This window comes from Pholis gunnellus (genome assembly GCF_910591455.1).
Source record: "Pholis gunnellus genome assembly, chromosome: 6".
Classification (NCBI taxonomy): domain Eukaryota; kingdom Metazoa; phylum Chordata; class Actinopteri; order Perciformes; family Pholidae; genus Pholis; species Pholis gunnellus.
Genome location: NC_136532.1, coordinates 1153497 through 1177972, shown reverse-complemented (window position 1 = coordinate 1177972; position 24476 = coordinate 1153497). Strand labels below are relative to the sequence as shown.

Below are 24476 nucleotides of genomic sequence, written 5' to 3'. Positions count from 1 at the left end.
ACATAGCCACACATTATTTGTGTTATTAGTTTTCAGAAGCAATATTGTTGGGAAAACCACGGAAATGTTTGTCAGTGAACATTTTAATTAACAGATATTCAATAACCGATTCAACATTTTTTTCCAATGAAACACATCAACCAATGCAAATTAGTTGTATATGACCATCATTTTTAGAAGACAGGTTGGTCTCACAGCAGTGGAGCTACAGTGGAACTCCAATCTGCACAGTAACCCTACTGCTGCACTCCAGTCAAGTATAGTTGAACTAGTTGTGTACCAATCTTTTCAGCTCTCACGATCCATGAAAACAAAGCTGCCCACTTTGCTTTATCTGCATGGCTGGCGGCACTCACGCTGATTGCTCTCCCAATCATTTTAAATAAAAAGCTACAAGAGGTGAATCATTTCAAGTGCTGTCCTTAAGTGCACCTTTCACATCCATTGTAGCCTTGTCACAAGTGCCCAGTCCAGAACAGGATGCTACAAAAGTGCTCAGCAAAGGCAGAGGTGGTAATTTGAAGGTCTCAGTTCCTTTCTGTTTGAAAATCTGTCTTATCTAGAACATTCTGTATGATGAAATCTGGTTTGCTTTAATGTGTTGTGCTCTTCGACTCAGTGCCTCATGAATGCTGTATGCGAGAACGATAAGGTTTGATAACATATGCCCTACAAAGGTGACACTATTCTATTTGTTTTTTGGTATGGGTCTTTGATTTCACATAGAAGTAAACAAAAACAGCATTTTTAGCTGATGACCATGGGTTTTTGTGCACAGAAATGGCGACTGCCTCTAGTAGATTAAATCTGATACATCAAAATAAAAGCTCTTTGTAAACACAAGCAACAGGAAAATTGTGAAAAAAAAAGAATTTATATATTTAATTTGGCTACCAATAAAAACTACAATAATTATGACATTGTCTCTGATAAATTAAATAGGATATACTTATTGTTGTGGAAACACCTAAAAATTCCAATTGTATTTCTAGAGCTTCATTCAAGAGCTTGGTCTTAAAATTTGAGAAAATGATTCCTTGATTTCCCGTTAAGATTTCATAATACCTTTCCTTTAAAGGTACACACTCAAATAGCTGCTGCTTGCGCATGGACTTGCTCTGCTTCTGCTCAAACTGTATGCTTGCACTCCGATATGTTGTTGCTTGCACAGATTTCCTGCGCTCCAGCCCTTCTCCTCACACTCAGATTGCTTCTCTGTGCTTGTGTAACATTTGCTCTCAGATTATTCCTTTCCTCTTGGATTTTTGTGCAATAACCCTGACAAAATTCTATATCAATAGAATGTCAGGTGAAGTGTTGACCAACAAAGTTTTCCAAGCCTCGTTGCGGGTGCGCTCACTTTACTTCTTAGCGTAAGCCTGATGAGCAGAACTGGGTTCTGCCCACCAAGACTTTATGTAGCCTACTCCCCTGACTTTCTTTAAGACTTTCTTTTTGCATTTTGCCGTATGCTGACAAGAATGCAGTGAATCAACCATGTCAGCCAGCTTTTTGAAAGCTGCACACAGAGAGCGAGCCATTAGCTTTCTAATGCTAGCTAAAACCAAGGTCGTAAACACCGCAGTATGCCATCTTCTTAATACAGCCATGGTCTGCCCACATTGAGCTATCTGTATCTCTGTAGCTATAATTAAATCTTTTAGTTTCCTTCCAAGCTAAAACTGAATTTACTCATGTTAAATTGCTCTATTTTCAGTATTAGCCATATAAGAAGTGGACGTTTGTTGACAGGCGTTTTGAAGCCTTGAGTTCGGCAATTTGGCTGTCGCCATCTTGGCTTTTTGCAACCAGTGAACGGAAGTGACCATATTTGGAATGCGGAGGAGTGAGGTAGAGACAACTCTGGTAGCGGCATTGACCTGTCAATCACAAGATAGCCCCACCTAAAGCATGCTCCGCTTTATGGTCTATTTGACTCTAAATGGACCATAATTTACTAATGAACATCATGCTGCATTGAAGAAGACTTGAAACTAGAGATCGAGAACATAAACTCATGTTTACAATGTTTTACTGAGGTAATAATTCAAGAGAGAAGTAGAGTCATTTTCTCATAGACTTCTATACAACCAGAGAAGCATAAAGCTAGCTTGATGCATTGTTAACGTTAGCTCTGTAGCACTCCGCTATGTTTTTGTGAGTGGAGGTCTGGCTGCCATGGTATATAATGTTAATGATTGTCAGTGATATTCCTGTTGACTGTAGTAGCATCCTGCAACAGTCTTAAACCAGGGAAAATAACCTTCAGGCCTTCCTCCTGATAAATATGAAGCGAAGGCATAGATTATACAGACAGTCAGTTAAACTCCTCAGCATAGCCTACTGAGTCAGTTATTAGTTCAAATTGTATATTTTTTTATTATGAAAAATAATGTACGAGCTCAGTAATGCACACAGCATCACCAAAGTAATTGCAGTGCAATTAAGCAAATCACCACAAACTAATTGTCACCCTTTTGAACCCTGACAGTCTTGGGCCCCAGTGCAGTAGGCCGCTTCGCCCAGTTGGCAGTCCACATTTTCTGCGGGACGACTTCCATCATGTGAGTTTTTTTAGATATTCTCATAGTAATGTAAAAGTAAAAAAAAAGAATTCAAAGCGTACATTCTGTTTGCCCAAATACATGTGAAAATGTTGTGTTTTTTTAATTACGACTGCCAAGAAACACTTCTTAGAAGTGTACTTGGCAGTCGGGACGCTCGATCTGCTGTGATTGAAGAGGAAATAATAAGTAATTACACTGATTACATATCTTGACTGGCAGTCACTGCTACACTGTCTTTTTAAATATATCACCAGGTCTGGTAAATTGTACTGGAATAGAAGATACAGCTTTATGACATTTAATAATTAGTTTTCCTGCTTTATCCATTAGTCCCTGAATGTTACTGATTTAGCAATGCCTCCCGACTGATGCATTTACAGTTGGCAGACATGCATGCAGCCCTCCTCTCGGTCCCCTCCTCTCCGCCTCTCTCTCTCTGCCATTGGTTAACACGAGGCAGGCTCGCAGGATGGTGATGATGATGCCTGTAAAAAGGGGGGCAAACCTCGGAGCGCGCGTCTCTCCCGCTGCGCACACACGCGCGGCAAAAGTGAAGTGAAGATGCTTCTTCCCTCTCGGCCGACAGTCCAGCTCGTGAGCCGTTCACTTCTTCTTATCCTCCCCCTCCTCATCCTCCTCCTCCTCCTCCTACCAGAGCGCCGAGCTGTCCCCTTCCCTGGTCTACTGGAGGAACTTGCGCGGCCGGGCTCGTCCAGCTCGGAGGAGGCGAGGGGAGGCGCCGACGGAGCCACGGAGCCCCGTCAGTCCCGCAGCGTGCCCGTGGAGAGCCACGCGTCGGTATGGGTGCGCTGACAAAAGGACGTTACCTCTCCGCGAAGGGCCTCCTGCTGCTCCTGGTTTACTGCACGGTGTCAGTGATCTCCAAAGGTAAGAGCTGCGTCCGCGCGCGTGTATGTGTATGCGTGGCTACCAAAGAAATGTAATTATATATATATATATAGGCAGTCTTGTTGTGCCATCCCCGTGGTTACGCACCACTTGTCACGCTTCTATCGCGTTTGTAAATATTTGTGGATGTTTCTGAAGCTTTGCAAACACACCACTGTAGTAATTCATTTCCCCAGCGTGCGCTTTCGATTCATCCTCGGGACTTAATGTCACTATTTGGAGGACACCCCCCCCCCCCCCCCCCAATGCGCAGCGGAGCCTCCGATATTGATTCCTCAAGCCACAGCTCACGCCGTCAAGTTTCATTAATCTTGTGTCATAAATCAAGTCATAAATCGATGTTAATTGTCCCATTTTCACTCTGTTCGCGCAGTCTTTAATGAATCCATCATCATGGAACGCGCTGCAGTCGGCTCTAATACGCGGGCACGCATGTGCAACAGGCATGTCAGCGCATTTCAATTTTTTCTTTATCTGGGAGTTACTGTGCTGCTTCTGTCTTCATTTGAGCACGATCCACTCCCTGATAACATGAACTGGATGCAGTGTCAGGGAGCATAAAGGGGGGTGGGGGTGTATGTTAGTGCAGGGCGAAGGGACAGGCATTCATGTTGAATACGAGCACTAAATAAGAAAAGCATTGACACGTTAAAAACGATTTTTAAAAGGGGCAGGAGGGCTTTTTGATACCATGTGGTTTACATCAAGGTAATGTTTTACACATTTTGTTGGTAATAAATACACGTAAGGTGGCTGTGCCCGGTCGGAAGCCTGTTGGGGATTGGGCATCTGTCCCAGTTTGATGTGGGCTATTTACCAGCGTGGACTGTGGGATTGTTTTTCACCTTGTGAGTCTGAGTGTGTGTGTCATCGTGGCAGAACGTGGTCCTGGAGGCACCAAATGTAGGGGGAAACTACCACAGAGGCTGGTTTGAGTACTTTGCCAGGCAGGTGGTGTGTGTGTCCATCATCACAACCAGGCAAGATGCAGGCACCTAACTTCTCAAGCATGTAGTAAAGATTAAAAGTAAGGCTGCAAAGGTGGGTGTGGTCCAACCAAGGGCGGTGGAAGTAAGGGGTGTAGGAGGTGAGGAAGGGGCCATTGGCCCCCACACTTTACGCCCCTGCTGGTGTTAACCCATCTCTAGTCTCTAGTTTAAAAAAAATAATAAATTTTTTTTTTTTAGGTAGAACGAAAAAAGTGATCTGGCAGCACTCCGGTTCTGCTGATGTGGAAGTGTCTTAAAACTTGCATTCTCTCTACTGACCAGCAGGGTTGAAAAAGAAGTCCTATTGTATAGAAGTCTATGAGAAAATGACTCTACTTCTCTCTTGATTTATTACCTCAGTAAACATTGTAAACATGAGTTTATGGTCTCAATCTCTAGTTTCAAGTCTTCTTAAATACAGCATGATGTTCATTTAATAAATGATGGTCCATTTAGAGTCAAACAGACCATAAAGTGAAATATGCTTTAGGGCGGGCTTATTGTGATTGACAGGTCAGTATCCTACCAGAGCCGTGTACGGCGTCACTCCTCTGCCGTCCAAATATATTAACTTCCTTTCACTGGTTGCAAAAAGCCAAGATGGCGACAGCCAAATCGCCGAACTCTAGGCTTCAAAACTGTAGTCCATAAACCAATGGGTGACGTGACTATGACTACGTCCACTTCTTATAGACAGTGAATGGTTTTGATGCAAAGATGTTTCCCGAACTGAAATTGAATTGAGTTGTAGCCACTGCATTGAAACTCACAAATGTTACAACACAAGAATGTGTTTGCCTTTCAGTTATCTGATTGTAATTGTGCTCATCTTATCTCTTGGGGGGAAAGAAACGGTTCATCATTCTTTCTACCGCCCACTTTACCGGCCGTGGCACGGAGCAGCCTCTTGTTACTGTAGGTTATGTGTGAGAGTGTACAGTGATGCTGTTTGAATCTGATGTGATATCGCTGACCCCCCCCTTTGGAGCCACCGTACGGTCTGAACTCACTGTATGGCAGCCACATGGAGCTGAACTGTGCGCAGTAATAGATTGAGGTCACAGCATCATGACTCCATCGCCCACTGCAGTCACTGAACATGGGTGTGCAGAGTCCCCCAGTTAGATGGAGCACAGGAACACTGCAGCTTTTTCATGTAAGTGGTGAATCTGGTGGACTCTCTCTGTCCGATGGCTTCTATATTTTGTGTTATTGATGCACGGTGTGGACATTGTGTGCCGGACACCAGCATCACTAGGCGTTTTGAGAGTTCAGTAAGCAGCTTGAGTGTGACTATCAGATAGAAAAATATGTTATTCCCGGGCAGTATTGTTTTTAGTTTATTTTCCTGAAAGGGATACAGGTGTCTTGCTGTACAAATATGAACATTTGTAAAGGCCACTTGTAAAATTATGTGAAATGAAACACAGAAAACTCAATGCCTTCTTACAATCCAGCCATGCATTTAAGCAAGTGGCTCCCACCAATGTTTGGCTTGTGACCACTGAAAATCTTCTTGCAAGCCTCATTAGCACAGGTTGCAAACAGTATACATATGAGCCATGAGAAGTTTAAGGCTCCAGCTGTTTATTATTGCACCACCATAAAGTTGGGGGACATTACACAGGACAGATTAAAAAAGAAATCCTGACTTTTGGTCCCTAGTATCCAGAAACAGTGGAATTCCCACAATGCAGCTTGATAGCATCTTTAAAAAAAAAAACTCAGAAAAATGGCCACATCTTATGTATAGTTGTATGAGGTACTTATCCACAGTCAGTGTGTTATCTACAGTAGATGAGAGTCAGCATGCCGCCAGTTTGGAGAAGCAGGCAGGAGGAGCACTGCTGTCGACAAGGGCAGCAGCTAAACGTATTTTAAACAGCCCACTTTGAAAAAAAAAAATCAACATCATTTTAAGTGTACTTTATAATAAGAATACTTTCACTGTTTTACCTTGAAGTCAGGCAGCTGTTCTGATGGGGAATTGAAGTCGTTGTATCCTTCCATGCTCACGTCAAAGCCACAAGACTGTTTTTTAATGGAGTCTGGTGGCGTTGGCGAGAGCATAGACAACGGCATCAGTTTCCCTTTTGGAAACGTAGACTGTATAGCTGACTCACGGCAAGGTAAAGCTGCAGAAACATTCTAAATATAGTGCACACTTTAACTGATATAGAATTTTTTTAAGGTGGGCCTTTCTTCATTGTGCCTAAAATGTTCTTTTAACAGTACATTTTTTGCTCCCCTGCGGTAACTCTGCTTGGTGCAGACCACCATCTACTGTAGGTAATACACTGACTGTGGATAAGTATCTCATACAACCCCACTTCAAAACACCCGGACTGTCCCTTAAAGTGTCAAGCCTAAACCCTAATGATGTCATTAAACTATCCAGAATTTCAGCAGAAAAACAAATATTAGAGAATGTACCAGCAGTTTATAATCCACCTATAATTATGTTCCGCTGTCTTATATTAGGTCTGCACTAAGAGCTTGTCTTTTTCTGCCTCCCGTGAAATTCAGCCTTCAGTTTGCCAGCCAATGTTGTCAGAAGCGAAGTTGTGGAGTTCAGCCTTCAACAACTAATTCCCAACATACAGAGGCAGAAAGAGACACTCTAGACACGAGGTTATGAATCTACAGACAAAACTCGGTGTGTAAGAGGACACCTGCCAAGGGCGAGAATATGTATTTATCAGAACTTTATTCAGCATCTCTCTTGCCAGCCAGCTGGGAGATCCGTGCATTTGTAAATGTGGAACCTTTTTTTATTGCAATAAAAAATTTAACTTAAAGGGCCACCTCAAATTAAAATTAAAATTAAAAATCTGAAAAAATTCTGTAGGTGTGAGATTTCTCCTTTGACCCCTTTTGTGAGTCCTGACCCTCTCACCAGGTTTGGTCATCCAAGCAGATGTGCAACTGTGCTCTCAGTAAATACTGTATACACTCAAACAGTTTCATGTTAAATTTATTCAATAGCATAATAAATTGAGGGATTACAATACCCAGAAACACTGGACTCTAAACACAAAATATGTTGCTCGACTGTAAGCCAAAGAGATCATGAGCAGAGATTTCAAAGAGGCAAAAGATCTGACAGTTGTGAGTCAGATGTAAGTCACATTCCTTGTTTTATTCAAGTGTTAATACAAAACTCACGGATATTCAGTTTATTATTATACAGTGGGGAAAAAAAGTATTTAGTCAGCCACCAATTGTGCAAGTTCTCCCACTTAAAAAGATGAGAGGCCTGTAATTTTCATCATAGGTATATGAGAGACAAAATGAGAAAAAAAAATCCTGAAAATCACATTGTCTGATTTTTAAAGAATTTATTTGCAAATTATGGTGGAAAATAAGTATTTGGTCAATAACAAAAGTTCATCTCAATACCTTGTTATATACCCTTTGTTGGCAATGACAGAGGTCAAACGTTTTCTGTAAGTCTTCACAAGGTTTTCACACACTGTTGCTGGTATTTTGGCCCATTCCTCCATGCAGATCTCCTCTAGAGCAGTGATGTTTTGGGGCTGGCGCTGGGCAACACGGACTTTCAACTCCCTCCAAAGATTTTCTATGGGGTTGAGATCTGGAGACTGGCTAGGCCACTCCAGGACCTTGAAATGCTTCTTAAGAAGCCACTCCTTCGTTGCCTGGGCGGTGTGTTTGGGATCATTGTCGTGCTGAAAGACCCAGCCACGTTTCATCTTCAATGCCCTTGCTGATGGAAGGAGGTTTTCACTCAAAATCTCACGATACATGGCCCGTTCATTCTTTCCTTTACACGGATCAGTCGTCCTGGTCCCTTTGCAGAAAAACAGCCCCAAAGCATGATGTTTCCACCCCCATGCTTCACAGTAGGTATGGTGTTCTTTGGATGCAACTCAGCATATCTTCTCCTCCAAACACGACTAGTTGAGTTTCTACCAAAAAGTTCTATTTTGGCTTCATCTGACCATATGACATTCTCCCAATCCTCTTCTGGATCATCCAAATGCTCTCTAGCAAACTTCAGACGGGCCTGGACCTGTACTGGCTTGAGCAGGGGGACACGTCTGGCACTGCAGGATTTGAGTCCCTGGCGGCGTAGTGTGTTACTGATGGTAGCCTTTGTTACTTTGGTCCCAGCTCTCTGCAGGTCATTCACTAGGTCCCCCCGTGTGGTTCTGGGATTTTTGCTCACCGTTCTTGTGATCATTTTGACCCCACGGAGTGAGATCTTGCGTGGAGCCCCAGATCGAGGGACATTATCAGTGGTCTTGTATGTCTTCCATTTTCTAATAATTGCTCCCACAGTTGATTTCTTCACACCAAGCTGCTTACCTATTGCAGATTCAGTCTTCCCAGCCTGGTGCAGGTCTACAATGTTGTTTCTGGTGTCCTTTGACAGCTCTTTGGTCTTGGCCATAGTGGAGTTTGGAGTGTGACTGTTTGAGGTTGTGGACAGGTGTCTTTTATACTGATAACGAGTTCAAACAGGCACCATTAATACAGGTAACGAGTGGAGGACAGAGGAGTCTCTTAAAGAAGAAGTTACAGGTCTGTGAAAGCCAGAAATCTTGTTTGTATATAGGTGACCAAATACTTATTTTCCACCATAATTTGCAAATAAATTCTTTAAAAATCAGACAATGTGATTTTCTGGATTTTTTTCTTCTCATTTCGTCTCTCATAGTTGAGGTGTACCTATGATGAAAATTACAGGCCTCTCTCATCTTTTTAAGTGGGAGAACTTGCACAATTGGTGGCTGACTAAATACTTTTTTTCCCCACTGTATATGACAGAAGACCCTCTTGAGAAGTTGAAATCAGAGTGTTTGCTTAAAGAAATGCTTAAAGCGATTGCTTGGATTATCATTTCCTGTTCATTAACGAATCAATCAACCAATCGTTATCACTCTCGAAGCAGCCTCTTAAAAACCCTCACTTAACGCTTCCATCGTGTCCACAGGGATCAAAGTGACATCGCGCCGCCTCCAGCTCCTCATGTGCAACACCGACACCTCCAGTTTCGCCATGTCTCCGTAGGTCACGAGCCATAAGCGTAAAACAGGTGTGACACGCACCAGAGGCGGTTGTGGCCGCAGCGGGACTGGGTGGCGCTAGCTCGCACTCAGCCAGGTTTATTAAGCTCTTAAGGATCAGCGGTGATGTTTGGCGGGACTCACGCAAGCGGTCCTGAAAAGGGAGATCTCCCAATGTGCAACACAGCGGTGAGTGCGTGCGGCGTGGCCCAGAGAGAAACTTCAAAAGGCCATTTTCAACCGTGCTTCACAGGACCGGTCGTGAAACGGATTTGTTAGGATACAGCTTCCTGAGCTGTGATAGATCTGACTTCCTTCCGAGATCGGGTATCGGCTGTTACCTCGTACCATTAGCTTCTAATGAAGCCCTACTTAGATATGCGGAAAGGCGACCTGAGTGCACTGATATGTAATATCCCCTATAACCTGGCTGCCGACGAGGCTCCCGTTGATTTCCTTTAACACGCGGGCGTATTTGTTCGGGACCTGATGATTCATTTATGTGGCGTGTGATTTAGCAGGAGAGCGGCTGTGTGTAGTGTGAGAAAAAAAGTAATGAGGAAGGGGATTATCCGATATTTGATTGAGGATGGTTGATGTCACCCAGTTCATTTGCCGGTCACGCTCCGCTGTGCGTTTCCTTTATGCCGGGTACGAGTCCTGGAATATGTTATGAGGTCAGGGATGGAGCCGCTAATGTTTGCCTTGGTGGGGAGAGAGTCACATCGCTCGCATGTGGAACATGGTGGTGGTACAGCAGTGAACAGTGTCTTCTAGCTAAATTGTGTCAAGTATAGGTGAAGCAACCATCGGGCGTAGGGATGGGTATCGTTTGGGTTTTTTCCGATACCGGTGCTAAAACGATACTTTTAAAACGATACCGGTGCCTAAACGGTGCCTGAACCGATACTTTTTTTATTGCCAAGTCAAATTTAACAATATATTTAACTGTTTAAAGTATACTATACATCAGGGGTGGCCAACCAGTCAGAGACCAAGAGCCACATTTTTTACTGTGTTACCGCAAAGAGCCACATCATACACATGGGCACACATGAACATCACCCTATCCCTTCCTCACACACACACATACCTTTGCTCAGCCAGATTTATTGTAAATGTCACACACCAACATGATAATGACAGAAATTGACTCCTAAGACCACAGGCCAGTCATTTTCAACAATGAACATTGTGTGCACTGTCTCACACAGACAAACTCTCAGTTCAACCAAGTCCACAAACAAAAATATAATAATTTACAATAGTGTTTTTCTTTTACTATGCATGTTACTTAGTGGGACTTCTGGCATTCCTTGCCTTGAACAATCCTCTTCAAATCTGGCTTGTATTCCGTTGTTGCCACTCGAAGCAATTCTTTCACATGGTGTCAGTCAGAACAGATCGATGCTTTGATTTCACGTGTTTCAGGGTAGAAAACACAGACTCGCAGACGTATGTTGACCCAAACATTGACAGTATCTTAAGCGCAGCCCGTTTGACATTGGGGTATTTTTTCATTGGCACACTTTTCCAGAACTCAATGGTCCCGTCCCTTAAAGCAGGTTTGAGTTGGTCCTCCTCACAAAGATCGATCATCTCCAACTCAGCCGCAGCCTCGTCTGTGACTAGCGGGGCTTTCAAACAGTCCTTCTCGGCGTTAAATGGGTCGACGAGGAACGTAATCTGTGGCCGCACATGCGCGTTTGACGAAAATACCGTATTTAACTCAAGCGAAGCGAACACGAACATTAAAAAAACACAAATAAAAACTTCTATATGAACGTAAGAGCCGCATGAAACCGGGCAAAGAGCCGCATGCGGCTCGGGAGCCGCGGGTTGGCCACCCCTGCTATACATATTAGTGCTGGGCAACGATTACAATTTTTAATCGCATGGAATTTTTACGATTAATCTCATTGTTATGGCAAAGTTCAATAATGAATTCAAAGGTTGTGTATTGTGCACTTTTATTTTAAAAGTACTGCTATATGAACAAAAGTGCAATAACATTTGGTTTGCAAACACTTTAAACAAATAAGGTTCTTTTTAACAGCAGTATTCCCTTTACACAGTAGCAGTTCTATCTCTTCACTATCTGTGCTCAGTGTGTGACTTCATGTGAAACGTTCCACTGCTGTGCAACAGGAATACAATGTTTCAGCACGTTTCATCTAAATGTGTGTCGTCTTCATGACAGAGCATGTGAATGCAGCTCTACTGTTCATCAATATAATGCTGTAACTCAGAGGTGATGATGGTTACCCAGCGATCAAAGAATAATCAGAATCAGAATCAGAATCAGAACCGTTTATTGCCATGGTATGTTGAACATACAAGGAATTTGACATGACGGGAAGGTGCTTAACATTTAACAATCAACAACAACAACAACAATCAGTGCAAGTAGAAACAAAATAATATTAATATTGGGATATAAAATAAAGTAAGATATAAAATAAAGTGAAACAGAATAAGGATGAAATATAAAATAAAGTGAAATATAAAATAAAAAATAAAATATAAAATAAAGTGCACAAACGAACCGATAACAGGACTGTAAACAACGAACAGATAACAGATAACAGAACTATAAACAAGTAAGATGTGTAGTGTAAAAGTGTCGAGTGAAATACGGATCGAAGGGATGAAGGGGAGTGACCGGTAGGAATTTATCCTGGGGATGACAGTCAGTGTGGGACACACTTACGCACAATGTAGGTGTATTTTCCCTTTAACTCACGAGATGCAGGTAGCATGTTTTATACTTAATGTGAATTTAATTCATACTTTGTTGGCATCTTATTCTGAAAACCGGATGTTCCTCTGAAGAAACCGGATGTTGTCTCACGTTAAATCTTTCCGCTAACTTTCAAAGTCCTTCGCTCGCTCCCGATCTGTGCCGTTTGAATGCGTTTACCATGAATTTCAGCGTATAGGTCACTAACATGTAAGTGTCTGCTGAGTTGACCACGGAGATCTGAGTGTCTGCTGACTTTACCGCAGCGATGTCCAGTAGTCTCCATTCCTCCACCGCTGCCAGTGAGCAACGGACTTTCAAAATAAAAACAGCCACACTTTTGACCGTTTACCTTTCGGCATTTTCTCTGTTGAAAGGTTGATGGCTAGCTAGCTGCTGTAGCTATACAAACGGTAGCTATCGTTACCTGCTGCCAGGACGGAGTCATCAGAGTAGTGTTAAAAAAAAGTATTTCAATCGGCTCAGGCACCGAAAAGAAGCACCGAAATCTGTGTTGCGTTTCGGTCCGGTAGGTACCGGTCGTATAGGTACCGGTGCCATATTGGCACCGGGTTTCGGTACCCAACCCTAATCGGGCGATGCTGCCTCTCTCTCTCTCCCTCTCTCTTTTGACACGTGGACTAGTCCATTCTCCCTTGACCTTGCGCTGCAGATGGCACCTCTCTCTGTTCCTGCTCTTTAGGTCGGGTGGAGGAAAATAAAGAACAAAGAGAAGAGAAGAGAACAGGAGTAGAAAGGATGCCCGGAAATATTGTGGCTACTTTTGATTTCTAGAGAAAGATAGAAAAAATCTCAAGGTTTATTTCCTATTTTGCTGTGTACACGGCTCTCATGAAAACAGACAAAGGTCAAATCTGTTATTTTCCCTCAGAGAAAGTAAAAAGGCTCTTATATTTTCTCTGCCGATCCCCGAGAATGAATCATCGTAGTCGGGCTGCTGCGGGTGACAACGCAGCGCAGTTCAGTGCCCGGATTTACATTTAAATGAAACCAAATGGCTGTACATTCAGAAATGATATACAGTAATGATGATGGTAATAAAAGCAAAGTCCTCTTTCATATTGGACCGGCTCCTGCGTGGGATTGCTGTCATTTGGGGACTTTTGCAGGTACAGCGGCTGAGTTATGTCTTTGCTATGTCAAGACCATTACCTTCACATTTCAACGAGTCAATTCATCAACGCGCTGCCTAAGAGGCTTAATGTAGTCAGCAATCAGCCCTGCAGCTCATTGGCTTCTCCTGTCTGCCATGTGGCCGAATGGTACTCACACATTCAACTTTTTTTCCAGCTACTGTGTGTCATCTGTATCCGTAGGTTTTGTATCCTGCTAAAGGCTCTGATGCATTCAAGGTGTCCTAACAGCCTGGTTCCAAAAACCTTTGTAGGTGAGATCGTCAGGGGAAGTCATCTTCCTGTACCTGAGCCAGAAAAAAAGATTACAGAACACCCAAAATGTCAGTAAGAGCGGGTGGGCCTGATGCAGGTTTTAGGTTGTGTGTGTTGACTCATAAAATGATATGTTGTGGTTTTCCAAGATTCACACAGAATTATGTGTGAAAATTGTAATTTTCCCATTTTACAACACCGGTTTGAAAAAATATTAAAAAACAGAAGTGTGGAGCTGAAATGATAAGTTCATTAACGCTGGGGTAGGCAACACAATCTGTAAAACCTTTCAGCATTGTAATTCAAGAGGTAGCCCAGGCTTCGGAGCCTTATGGAAAATCCAAAGCCAAAATAATAGCAGAATTTGAAAATTCCTCATCCTCCAACTCTCCTCTTTATGTCCTATCCCCTCCCACAATATAACCATGGGCATTCACTTCAATCATCATCCTGATTGTGTTCCTGCCAGAAGGCTAACTATAAGCAAAACATTTTTCTCCAACCAATAGGAACCCTACAAATGTCCTGTGATTGGCCAAAGTTTCCCGTCACAGGCTGGGTTTTCTAAAACTCCAAAACAGAGCCAGGAGGAGGTGCAGGAGTCTAGTTTTCTGTCAGACCACTTGAAAAACAATATGCTGAAAAGTTATCATGGACTTTTTGCCCAACGACACCCAAAAGATACTTAAAGCCCAGCTTTAACAGACAATTGGCAACTATTTTGAGAAACAATTTATCGTCATTTTTGAAAGCAATGATCCAGCTCCTCAAATGTGTTTTGAAAACATCCATCCATCCATCCATCCTTTTTTCCTCCGCTTATCCGGGGTCGGGTCGCGGTGGCAGCAGGCCAAGCAGGCTGACCCAGACTTCCCTCTCGCCCGCAACATTTTCCAGCTCATACTGGGGGATCCCGAGGCGTTCCCAGGCCAGCTGGGAGATATAATCCCTCCAGCGTGTTCTGGGTCTTCCCCGTGGTCTCCTCCCTGTTGGACGTGCCCGGAAAACCTCCAGTGGGAGGAGTCCCGGAGGCATCCTAATTAGATGCCTGAACCACCTCAGCTGACTCCTTTCAACGCGAAGGAGTAGCGGCTCAACTCCAAGTTCCCTCCTGATGTCCGAGCTCCTTACCCTATCTCTAAGGCTGAGCCCGGCCACCCTACGGAGGAAACTCATTTCGGCCGCTTGTACCCGAGACCTTGTCCTTTCGGTCACGACCCAGAGTTCGTGACCATAGGTGAGGGTAGGAACGTAGACCGACCAGTAAATTGAGAGCTTTGCCTTCCGGCTCAGCTCTCTCTTCACCAAGACGGTCCGGTGCAGCGCCTGCTTTACTGCTGCAGCCGCACCGATCCGCCTGTCGATCTCCCGCTCCATCTTACCCTCACTCGTGAACAAGACCCCGAGATACTTAAACTCCTTCACTTGAGGTAGCCACTCCGTCCCCACCTGGAGGGAGCAATCCACCAGTTTCTGGCAGAGCACCATGGCCTCAGATTTGAAAACTTTGAAAACACTTTAATTTAGAATGTTAAGGTTTTTGTTATTTCCTAGTTAATTATTGACCTAGTTTATAAAAAGAAAAAGAAACATAATTCAAGGCTTATTTTCGAGCATTTTTTAAGGCTTTCGACTGCTTCTCACGGTCTTCCACAGCAGATAAAGTAAGCTGCAGAATAAGCGAGACCTTGAGTCCAGATATATTGCGATACTACAAAGCAATATGTTGCGATTTTTTAAGTCTAATTTTAGGGAAACTCATAGTATAAAGATCACAACGCCAAATGCATAAAATAATAGTAAAAACAACTTTTTTTTCATGCTGACTCTGCATTTGCATTTATCACAGGCTCAGAAACATCCATCATCATTGCAGTTTCTGCAATCTGAGCAACAAAAGCAACATAAGTCTATATCAGTAAAAAAAACTAAAAGAGTTGCTTGCAGGGCTATTTAGATAAATATATGATTTTTATCAATATCTGCAATTTCAAAGACCACGTGCTTAAACAATTAATCAAGAACATAATCTACAGATTTATTGATAATGACAATATTTGTTAGTTGCACAGAAGCAGAGATATTTCAGACACGGTATTTGTAACGATACTGCAGTAATCCCAAACATCAGCAAATACCTTTACACCATTACACACATTACATTACCAACGTTGTCTTTCGCTCCTTGCTATTTCCAGAGGACCAGCGTGCCACATTGGTCCGTTATTTAGAATTCCTGTGAAATGGCTTGAGTCACGATGGCCCAATCTGCCCTGGGCGAGCGCTGCAGCTTCCGTTTGACTTAATCTGAGGGGACGGCAATCAGGACAAGATGAGAGGGCCCACTCAGTCACAGTGCTAAATCATGTACCAAAGCTGCAGATACCCTTCATCCATCTCAGTCAGGAGATTCAATCAGTTGTGCTCGTAGAGACACACGTCTTCATTCCACAGTCCTGTCTTGACTCCGGCCAAGTAGCTTTTCTTTTGAATATTGCAATCTTTGTGTGAGCCCCGAGTGATCCATGTGAACACATGTTTTTTTTCTTCTTCTTCTTCTGTGATTTATTATTATTTTGTTCATCACTCCCTGAGGATGAAAAACACTTGGGATTTAAATGTGTGAGGAGAATTCACTGTACTAATGCTGACATAAAGAAGTCTGCAGGGCAACATTTTTGTAAATACCTAGAGACAAGGTGAATTGTTTCTCTGATAATGTTAATAGAATAGATATTATTTATGTTTCTTACACAAATTCAGAGTGGCAATGTTGCAGTTTTAATTTAGTCTGCATTGTCAAGTGTACACACCAGTAATAGGAAGTGAAAGGCTCAAAACAACAGCAGGATAAAATATATTAATATCCATGGAATATTCATATGTCATAAATAATAGATAAGAACTGTGGAAAGCATATAACAGCGACGTCAAAAAAGTAGTTTTTCTATATCTATATGGTTGATACTACTTCTTTTGCCCAACCGCCCAAACACGCATAACTGTGATATACAAAACTGCCTCAATATTCATAGCTATTAATTGAACATCATCTTCGTTTCTGTAATCTCTGAAGATTCTTCCATGTGCTCTAAATAAAAACATTTATTGCTGCAAACCGTAATTAATCACACTTGCATCGTGGAGCTATTACTCTGAAGCATCAGCACAAGTAGAATGCAGTCTTTATGAAAAAGAAGCTAGTTTTTTTTCTTTCCTTTTTTGGCATATTAATTTGGTCTTCACAAATGCTGCCGCTACATGGGTGCTGTAATAGACTCCAAAATTAGACGTGTCAGGTTTGCGCTGGGCTCCATGAACTTCTTCTTATCTGTGTTTACAGATGGCGCGGACCAGATGAGCTTTTTACAAGGCTGCTTTATGATAGCATCCTATTTAGCAAACCTCCAAGCAGCCATAAGGCCTGCGCGTGTGCGCGTGTGTGTGTGTGTGTGTGTGTGTGTGTGTGTGTGCGTGTGTGTGTAGGTGTGTGTGCGTGTGTGTGTGTGTGTGTGTGTGTGACACATGTGTGACACATAGCAAACCCACACACAGTCCTGAGTACATTCCGTCTATACGACATCACCGGCTATATTTGATAGCATCTGGGCGAGAGCTTCTATAGAATCAGAGTCAAGTGATAGGCGAGTCCTCATCTCTTATCAAGTCAGAGAGGATTCAATATTTTTATCGGAAAACATGTCCCGTTGATGTATGGGGTCGCGACTGAAATCTATGGCAGCCCCATCTCAGACAAATGGAACTTTGAATGACCAGAGTTTCTAAGTGAATCTTTACATAGCTCATCCATAGGAGGGAAAGGAGCATCATTACTCTGTATGTTGGTTGGAGTCAACCGCCTTTTGTTTTTACTGGCCGTGTTATCTTTAACCACTTGATTGATGGAAAGAGTCTGAAAATTATCTAAAAATTCACTGAATCAGAGTGCTATCCGCCTGGTAGCCTAATTGAAATATAAATAAACAGCCAAATCAGTTTATTTTGTGTTCATACAGCTGTAGTAAACAGCCAACGTGTGGCTCACTAGACACAGTGAGCTCGATGAAATCCACGGAGCTCCTCCGGACTATGTTATGAACCAGACATGACGGCGTTTAGTTCCCCGTGATATCTGGGACTTCCACAACACGTACTGAGCAGAAATAGGTTGACAGTTGAACAGCTTTCAGGGCGATAAGCCACGCCCCCTCTCCGGCTTGTCCAGCGCGAATTAACACAAATAGTCCCCGGCGAGACCGGCGGCGTGAATGACGCGATTAACGCGGCGCAAATCGCGTTTGGCAGCCTCGTGGGGAGGGGAGGGAGGAGCTGCGCTCATGTGATTGGTTGAAAATGAGGCTAACATTTGATTGGCTATAGATAGGCCCATGTTGAAAAGAACACATTTGCGAATCCAGCGACGTCAGGGGAGTCTCAAAAAACCCACACACAGATGTGGAGCAATCCACAAATAAATGCAGTGCGATCCACAAAGAGATACATACAAATCCACAAACAAATAGAAAAATCCACACACAAATACATACAAATGCAGAAATATATTTGTGATTTTTTTTTAACATTTATATAAATCGTAATTTATTTATGTGTGCATTGGAATGTATTTGTGAATCGTTCCGCGTGCATTTGTGAGTCAAATTTATTTGCAAATCCTTCTGTGTGCATTTGTAAATCGAATATATTTGTGAATTGTTCTGTGCGCATTTGTGAATCTTTCTGTTTGCAGTTGTGAGTCTTTCTGTGTGCATTTGCAATTATTGAGACTGATCTGACCGCATATTTCTTTGGGTAAAAAAAGAGAAAAAAGAACTAGACCAGAAATTTTTATTTTCATGGTATTCACATCTTTATCGGGTAACCCCATAAGGGTTTGCAAATACCTGGAAACATTACCATCCCATAACGTTATTTTGCAATGGAAACTGCTCCAGTCAATAGGATGTACCTTGGATACGTCTTGGCTACGGGAGATGTTTGTAGTCCACTCAGCCCACAGAACCCTTTGGCTCAGCAGCAAGCCAGAGAGCTAACATTATGCTAGCAAGATTCAAAATCAGTAACATTGAGTACCATTGACAAACAGTAACTATTATCTGACAGTTTGTTAAATACTTATAGTTTTTGTTGTGAAGATTATCTTGATGAACAAAACGTGTAAGTATCATAAATGTTTGTGTGCCATCAAATCCGGTGGAATAATCACAACCCAATTACACACATTGGGTTTTTGTTGAGGGAACCGAGGCGATGCTAACTTCATTACGTTACATTGTTAATGTTTTGTTAATGATGTGTCATTATGTGTTGCTGCAATCGTGATATGAGGGTCATAAGAAACTTATTTATGTTATTTATTAGACCAAACATAAGCCAATTCTGATATTTTTACACTCAAAGCCCGTGATGTACTGATGTGCAGGTCAGGGTTTGTTAATACCCGTTCTCACCCAATGAGAGCCAATCCCAACCACTCAACCAAAAAATATGCATTCATCAACAACCCAAACCCAACCAGCAAACTGTCCAGGAGCAGCTACATACTCGGGAATATAGCTTTATGGATTGCAATGTAGATCCAGGTCCAGATGGATTGCCATTCAATTTTGTACAGGCATTCATGGTCTTGAGATGATGAATCCTGTTGACTTTGGAGATCCTCTGACATCACCTTCAAAGCCTCCAACAGATGACTTGTTGTACAGTAAGAAGGGCTACATTTCATCTACAGTACCTGAAAGGCTAGTGGCTGTAGTAAAGCCTCTCCAATATTAAATCACGGGCATCATCTCGGACGCCTGACGCATGGCCTTTGATATGCCAACCCTGATGGTTCTCTGCTGTTGCTGTACCCACTTTCATGGCCTTGGGTCAGCTGTTCAAACATGTCCTTTGTTGATCCATGGTCTAGCAGCAGGCCTACCGGGACAGAACGGTGCTGAAGGACAAGTAGTGATGAATGGACTGCCGAGCGCTGGTCCGAGATCGCTATGTCCCGCCTGGAGGACCTCTCGGTCTCCGCTGGTGAGTACGTGTTAGTCATTGGACCACGCTGTTTGTGAACCGGTGGCTGACACACACGCACAGTTGCTGCAGAAAAGGCAAGAGAATAGGTAAAAGTGTATATTACTTTTTGTATCTGAACAGATATTAGTGGTATAGTGATTTGTTAATAAAACCCTTATTATTAGGTTAGAACACAGTTTATCCTCAGTATGTGAAAATAGCGTGTAAAAACGATTATCTGATTTATTATTTCAAAGCACCTGTATGCAGAACAATAACTTCCTTCTTTACTTAAATTTTATAGCATAGCAAAATATTGTGATGACTATTGATTTATTCTATGAGTTTCATTTCAGTATATGTGTTTACTTAAGATTTGATTGACTGAGTTAACACACAAAGGAGCCTACAACCATCATCCAATAATTTGTAAATCAAAACAGGTCTACTGTAGCACTGAACTGATTGGACGAATAACCAATTGGTTGATTGAAAGACAACATAGTGTTGGAAATCATGTGATAGCTCACACTTGTCCGTGCGTGTGTCCGTGATAGAGTGTGCACCTCTGTGTCTGTCCACGACTGTTCTTGCATTCTGCAGCAAACTGCATAGTTTTGGGTGGCCAGTTTTTTTTGGCTGCACGCTCAAGGGCTGCATTTTTATAGAAAGGTCACATTTTCTCAAAACCACCTTGTATTGCCTGTTTTATACTGCCATTAGCCGTGTTTCCATTCCCTTGGAACAACTCACTCAATTGCGCCAAAAAAGTTTACACCCGCTTGAGGAGTGTAAACTGTGGAAATGCCTTTTCTGAATGAATCCTGACGTAGTAAAATAAAACACCAAAGAGTAAGTAAGACAAAAAGGTAAGAATACAATCATTTATTATCAACAGGCTTAGTAACGAAATACATAGAAACTGCTTTAGACAAGTAGGAAACAAAACACTGTTTTCCGTCACAGAAAAAAAAATCATTAGTCGGATTACTGATAATTTACGTAAAAATAGGGATTATAGGCAGGACCACAATTTTAAAATGCATTTGATCACTTCACGACACAAGTCTCACACAATGGCCTCTCACATTAGGGAAAAAAGTTTTTAGTAAATAGTAATTTTCGGAGTGCATTTTCAAAGTAAATCTCCCAACCCTGATGATCAGCCATTTATGAATTTTGTTAACACGCATTTCAAAGACATAATTGAGGCCTACTAAGCGACACTGTGCTGCTTGTGGCCTGCAACTACTTTGTCCTTCCTAACTCAACACGACACAAATTTTCCGGACTCCCTGACACAGTTACCAGAACACAGCAGTAGCTACAACTAGCCACTCTGACCAGCACGGACCCGTTCAATAGGAAAAGGGCCAGATGTGTCACCTTGTCTGCATGGTGTCATCGTCTTGCCACACTCTCCAACATCAGGTCTATGCCCAGAACAGTTAGCGTTACAGGCAAGAAAGTGGGCTCTCTACAGAAACACTAGCACAGACTAGCAACAAGTAATGTTATTACTATTACTATTTTAAGTTCATGCTATTTTAGGTTTGAAAATTATTTTCTCTGTGCTTAAAACCATTACAGACAAAGTATTTGAGTTTTCATTTTCAGAACTTTTATTTAGTGATTACTGAGTGTTCTTTCCACATACATTGCAAAACTAATAATGCTCACTAATGAAGCTCTTATTTCTGCTGCACCATAGGCTGTGGTACATTTGTCAGTTCAATGCGACTTACGTGCCAGGATCTGAGACCCGAGATGGGATCTTACTTGTGATTGGATCAGACAGACCACATGCCGAGGTGGCCTGGTTCGCATTGAGTTGGGATCAGTCTGGGCAATAAACAAATGCAGGTCTCATCACATCTGATCACTATCCGATCAAGCAGGTCGCATTAAAGTGTCAAGTGTGAACACAGAGCTGACATCCGATCTGCTGCATCAGATCACAAAAGTTGCATTGAAAAAGACCACGTGTCACCAAGGCAATAGATATCCAAAGGCAACAGCGAATTCTTTTTATTTTAAGTGTGAAGAGAAGCTTAAAGTTAGCTGCCTCCACACATCGCCATTTACTAAAATAATCACCAATCTAATAATCTTTTCTCTTCCCAGAATCACATTTCAAACAAACATTTAAGCACTCACAAGCAGGACCATCGTGCAGCTTCGGAAACTCCAATCCAGGCATCGGAATGGCAGGGCGGGGGGAGGGGGGTTAACAACTACAAAACTATATCGAAACATCTGTTCACCAGCTCTCACATAACTCCATGTCGGAGTTATGTGAGATTTATGTGATCCAGTCGGACGCTCGCTGCTTCAAAAAACAAAATTGTACTATTTAAAACACTTCAGCACAAACTGAACCAACACACACACACGTGCCTGCCTGTGTTAGTGAAGACGTGTGTGTGTGTTGGTGCTCGTGTGAGACTGTTTGTTTTGTATCTGCCACTGGGTCTGATCCAGTTTTTATCGTCCAGGAAATATGTAAATCCGCCGATACAATGTGTAAAAAAGGGCAGCTTCGGACTTGTAGTTTCCCGCTGCTTCATTATATGGACAGAGGTTATCTTCTATCAAGCTCACATTAAGACAATACATCACCAAATTTCCCAAACAATTTTCTTCAATTCCACTGTTGTTCTGGTGCTAACGAAGCTAAAGTTTTCAGAGAGGGAATGTTAATTTGGTGAATAGATACATTTATGGAGGGCGAATGAGGGCGCCGAGCAAAGGTATTTATGTAAAATGTCTTCATTTTGAGTAGATGTGAGAGGTTTCTTTGCTTTATGGTCACTCCACTAAAGCATTACATTCAATTAGACATTGACATCCACGCTTAAAAAAATGCTACTCTTGCATTTTTATTCATATTCTAGAAAAGCCTCCTCAAAGGCACCTTCCTCCCCGCTCTGTCGGTTCGCTCAATAGCCACATTCCTCACATAACATTACTCACCGCAGGTATCAGACCTGGATTGACAAACGATCGGTACCGGCCCCTCTCGACAGTAGGGGCCGGTGTGAAACGGAGGGTGATATGAAAATACATTTAAAACCTGTCACCACAGCGGAGACGTTGGGCATTTAAGCTCCGATGGCTTTTCGGCATATTTCCAAGACAGACTTCTGGACGGGGGAAAATGATGCGGCCGTGTTTAGATGAGTTTTTTTTTCTTTTTAAAGCTTAAAGGCGATGAAACACCTGGCATGTGATTTCCACTTCCAACTTTAAATTAGTTTACCTTATTAATCGTCGACTAACCTGTTAGTGTTTGAGTTGAACCTCACTGAGCCTGTTTTTCTCTGTGATTTAATGAGTGTGGATTGTGTGTGTGTGTGTGGGGGGGGGGGGGGCTCTCTCACTAGTTCTCTGTTGACTTAAGAGGCCCTGACAGCTTGCTGTGTGGCCCGGTAAAGCATTTAGAATATGAATATTGCATTGTACTCCACTTTGACTTTAGCGGGGTGGGTAGCGGCTGCGTAACTCCACAGTTCCTCGTGTGCCTAAGGCGTCCTCCCACTGACTCCTTTTTTCATGTTTGAAATTCTCTCTCTTGAAACTCATTTTGGCTTTTGATACAATCTCAGAGTTCTTCGGGATCAGCGCCACTGCGGATTACTCAACCCTCCCATGTAAAACCGACATGTATTCATCCCAACCTCACGGGCCGATGTTTGCATCTCCGCAGATTTTTTTTCCCGTGCCATGTGCCCACACAGCATCCCGGAGAAAAACGCTCCTCTGTTGCTGCGGCGTTTGTCTTTTTTTGTTTGTTTGTTAGTTTGACTTAATAGCAGTTATGCAATAGTGTGGCGTGCAGCCGTACCACTGCCTCCCGAGGCTGCAGCTTGTTTGATTCACCTCATGTCAGCCGCTGGTGTATGTGTGGTTCATGGTGCCTCTTTCCTGCAAGTTTACGACATGAAATGCTGCCTGCTGAGCACTGTCTGAAGAGACCCTTTAGCTAATTGGATGACCAAGCAGCGACCAGCGTTCAGTCATGGTGGCAGCCATGCTTCCCTGCCTTTCTGCAAGTACTTTTAAAGGGTTTTATAGTGTTTTGACACATGTACGGAGAGACCTAGATTGTAGATGTGTCAAAGGAAGATAGATTTAATGAATGCTCCCTTTATTTAATTAGTATCCAAGTGCTAATGGAATGTGCTGTGTTTTACAACTATGGGAAAGCTTAACTGTGTATGTATCACGATAACTATCTCCATGCACATATTAAGTCTAGATGTGAAGTTACATTTTCAGTAATAACAAATGCAACAAGGGAATTATTTTCATTAATCTATAATGTCCTTATTATAGGTATTACATTAAAGGCTGGTTCTATCTTCCTGCGGTTAATTCGCATGTATATATAATTTTTTTCCACACAGATTGCGAATATTAGGCGGCTAAAAAATTGCTGTTTACACCATCAACCAATCACGTTGTGCCTAACAGACACATAAAGAAACAGATTAGCTGAGGGTTATGGGTAGTGCTATGAGGATTATAAAACAACTTCATGGAGGCTCTTTTGAACCTTGGCAAGAGCAGTGCAGACCAGATCATCTCTTTCTTACCTTACACAATAAAAGCCCTAGACATATACACTGCGTAACTGTTTACCAGAGAGAACTTAAAATCTCTCAGAGCATTTCGCGAAAAGGAAACACAACTTTAAAAAAAAGTAAAATAAAATAGCTAGCTTGCAGTAGCTAAGGCTATACAGACTGCCAGACGCTGCTCTGTGTCAATATGGTCATGGTTGTTGGTCCTCTGCCTATTCAAACCTT

The 24476-nt window shown here is 42.5% G+C and overlaps 1 protein-coding gene across 1 annotated transcript in view; it reads left to right on the top strand.

Annotated features, from left to right (window-relative positions):
* Positions 1–3364: 3364 nt before the first annotated feature.
* The window catches only part of unc5db (unc-5 netrin receptor Db), a gene marked incomplete at its 3' end in the record, with an annotated part of 230712 nt that continues 209600 nt past the window's right edge, over positions 3365–24476 (top strand). The window contains exon 1 of the mRNA XM_079160869.1: positions 3365–3455. Coding sequence (XP_079016995.1) covers positions 3368–3455 — 88 coding nt within the window. The 5' untranslated portion in view covers positions 3365–3367. The remainder of the gene's footprint in view (positions 3456–24476) is intronic.